Source organism: Dasypus novemcinctus, chromosome 23 (assembly GCF_030445035.2).
Source record: "Dasypus novemcinctus isolate mDasNov1 chromosome 23, mDasNov1.1.hap2, whole genome shotgun sequence".
Classification (NCBI taxonomy): Eukaryota; Metazoa; Chordata; class Mammalia; order Cingulata; family Dasypodidae; genus Dasypus; species Dasypus novemcinctus.
In genome coordinates this window covers 27235515-27237846 of record NC_080695.1, presented here as the reverse complement: position 1 = coordinate 27237846, position 2332 = coordinate 27235515, and the positions used below count along the sequence as shown (strand labels likewise).

The 2332-nt window shown below is 53.0% G+C and overlaps 1 protein-coding gene across 1 annotated transcript; it reads right to left on the bottom strand.

Annotated features, from left to right (window-relative positions):
* Positions 1-530: 530 nt before the first annotated feature.
* LOC131275442 (EKC/KEOPS complex subunit LAGE3-like) lies at positions 531-1126 on the bottom strand. The gene is made up of 2 exons (XM_058285636.1): positions 1004-1126; positions 531-807 (listed from the first exon to the last, which is right to left on the bottom strand). Exons 1-2 carry the CDS (start codon positions 1123-1125, stop codon positions 663-665), a joined length of 267 nt encoding a protein of 88 aa, XP_058141619.1. The 5' UTR covers position 1126; the 3' UTR covers positions 531-662.
* Positions 1127-2332: the final 1206 nt, after the last annotated feature.

The following is a 2332-nucleotide window of genomic DNA, read 5'->3' as shown; positions in this document are numbered from 1 at the left end:
TATGTCAAGAGCTCTGAAAATAAATAGAAAATTAATTTAACTCAATAATTCCACCTCTAGGAATCTAAAGTAAACAGCTATTCCTGCAAAAACAATGTAAGAATGCTATTTAATATTTACCTATAACAGGGAAAAATTGGAAACAAATAATCAACAATTAGATTATAAAGTATTTTTATGCATCCATTCTATTGATTTTTAGAAAGAGGAAAAGTCATATATTAAGTGAAAAAATCAGGGAAAATTAATGCTAAACTTTTATCAAACATATATTATTATTGTTATATATTTAATATATAAATCTGATCATTGAACTAAGAAAACACTCCAAGGCACTGACAGTTCAAGCTAAATGACAGAATTAATTTTAATTGCTGTTACATTTTCTAAATTATCTTAATTACTCTGTACTAGCATACCTGAATCCCAGAACATCCCCTCAAACCTGAAGACAAGGTAATAAAATGTGAATGTGAAGGAAATAAAAAGAAATTCAGACAAGGAATAGCAATTTAGTTTTATTTGTTGCAGTTAACAGACTTTTAAGTGCCATATGAAATAAGTAGGCCCGGAGCGCTCATTAGATGCCAACAATAAAGTGGCAGGCCCTCCAGGGACCCTTGCCCCAGGGAAGGAGGTGCTGCCTGGGAAAGGACACAAGATTAGGTCTCAGGTCTCTTCTCCCAGCTGAGGCTTGGCGGAAACGGGAGCCCAATGCGCTGGATGTTCCACACGATCAGGGAGAGCTCGTTGAGGAAGGCGTTGATGGAAATTCGGAGAATGCCAAGGTCTTCAGCTGTCCATCTCCTGCAGGTGAGGGGCAACCATCAAGTTGAACGTGAGGGCTCTGTCTTGGTCCGGTGTCCCAAGCCCCCCCCCCCTCCGCCGCCCCCGGAGACCCAACATTGGGGTGGCTCCCTGTCTCCATGACCACATTCCTCGGGGTGAGATGGGCCCCACACCCACTGCTACCCTCCAACCCGGCCCCGTCCAGAACTCTCACACAGTCAGGACACTGCCATTCACGGTTATCTCCTGCCGAACCGCTTGCCCTTGGCGGTGGATATCAGGCATCAGGGAGCTGTAGGCCATCTCCGCCTCCAGTGCGGACCCGAAGGGCACCATGAGGGTGCTGGAGGAGGCGGGGTTAAGAGACCATCCTCTGCTGCCTTCGCCTGGGCCCCGGGCCACCTGGCCCCTGGGAAGCTCTCCTGCCAGTGGTCCACACTCCCCCTCTTGTCAGCTCAGGCCGCTCGGGCCTGCCTCCTTTCCCCTTCCGAGCCTCAGGCATCCCCCTTTCACCATCCGCCCTTGAAGCCCCCCTGAGACCGGCCCCCACCGCAGCCCCGCCACCTAGAGCCGGCCCTGGCCAGCCCCATGGCCCCCTGTAAAGGATACAAGGTCAGAAGTCGGCTTCCTGCTCCTCCAGCCCCCGGCACTGCGTCTCCGCCAGACCCCGGGGCATGTGGTGCCCGCGCGGCCTGGGGGGCACCCCCGGCGGCAGCGACCTCCCCTCCCGCGCCACAGGGGTCACAGAGGTTGGGAGGGCCGCTGGCGGCACCGGAGCCTTCGGAGTCACCAGGGATGCTCTGGCAGACGGGGCGGCCGGGGCCACCCTGGCCATCAGGGCCGCTGGGGTCGCCCTGGTCGTCAGGACTCACAGGCTCCTCATGGCGGTCGGGGTCACCCATGGCACCCTGGCCTTCAGTGTTTCCCGCTTCACCTGCCACAGCGCCTGCGCCTTCGTCTTCCGCCTGCATAGCTGCCGCGCCTCGGCCTTCCCTCTCACTCACAGCTGCCTGAACAAGGCTTCCCTCTCTACCTGCTGCCCAGGGACTCAGCCTTCCTTGTGGAAGCGCCGCCCCTTAGGGCTTTGGGCCGCGTGGGTTCTCAGTGCGCCTGCGCAAACAAGCTCCCAGGGAGGCTGCAGGGCACGTGACCTGTTCTTGTCTGGGACTAGAAACCCTGTTCCCTTTAGGCAGTGAGCAGGTACTCCACATCCACACGAAAACCCCGCCCTCCTGGGACCTGGCATCCACCAATCTGCTTTTTTTCTCTATGGATTTATCTATGCTGGATATATCACGTAAATGGAATCGCACAATTGACCACTTCTTCCACTTAGCATGTTTTCGAGCTTCAGCCACCCTCCAGCATTTATTCTTTTATATGCCTGAGTAATACTCTGGTGAATGTGTATATACCACAGTTTAGGTGGCTATGAATCCACTGATGGCCATTCGGGTTGCTTTACCCTTTTGTTTACGGTGACTAGTGCTGCTCTGAACCTGCGTGTATGTGTATTTGTTTGTGTAGCTGTTTTCCATTCTCT

Bases quoted from the DNA above. Each gene is read 5' to 3' on its own strand.
- LOC131275442 (XM_058285636.1), bottom strand. From the start codon at position 1,125: ATGGTGCCCTTCGGGTCCGCACTGGAGGCGGAGATGGCCTACAGCTCC. The intron at 808-1,003 runs GTGAGAGTTCTG...CCTCACCTGCAG, and splicing joins AATGGCAGTGTCCTGACTGT to GAGATGGACAGCTGAAGACC.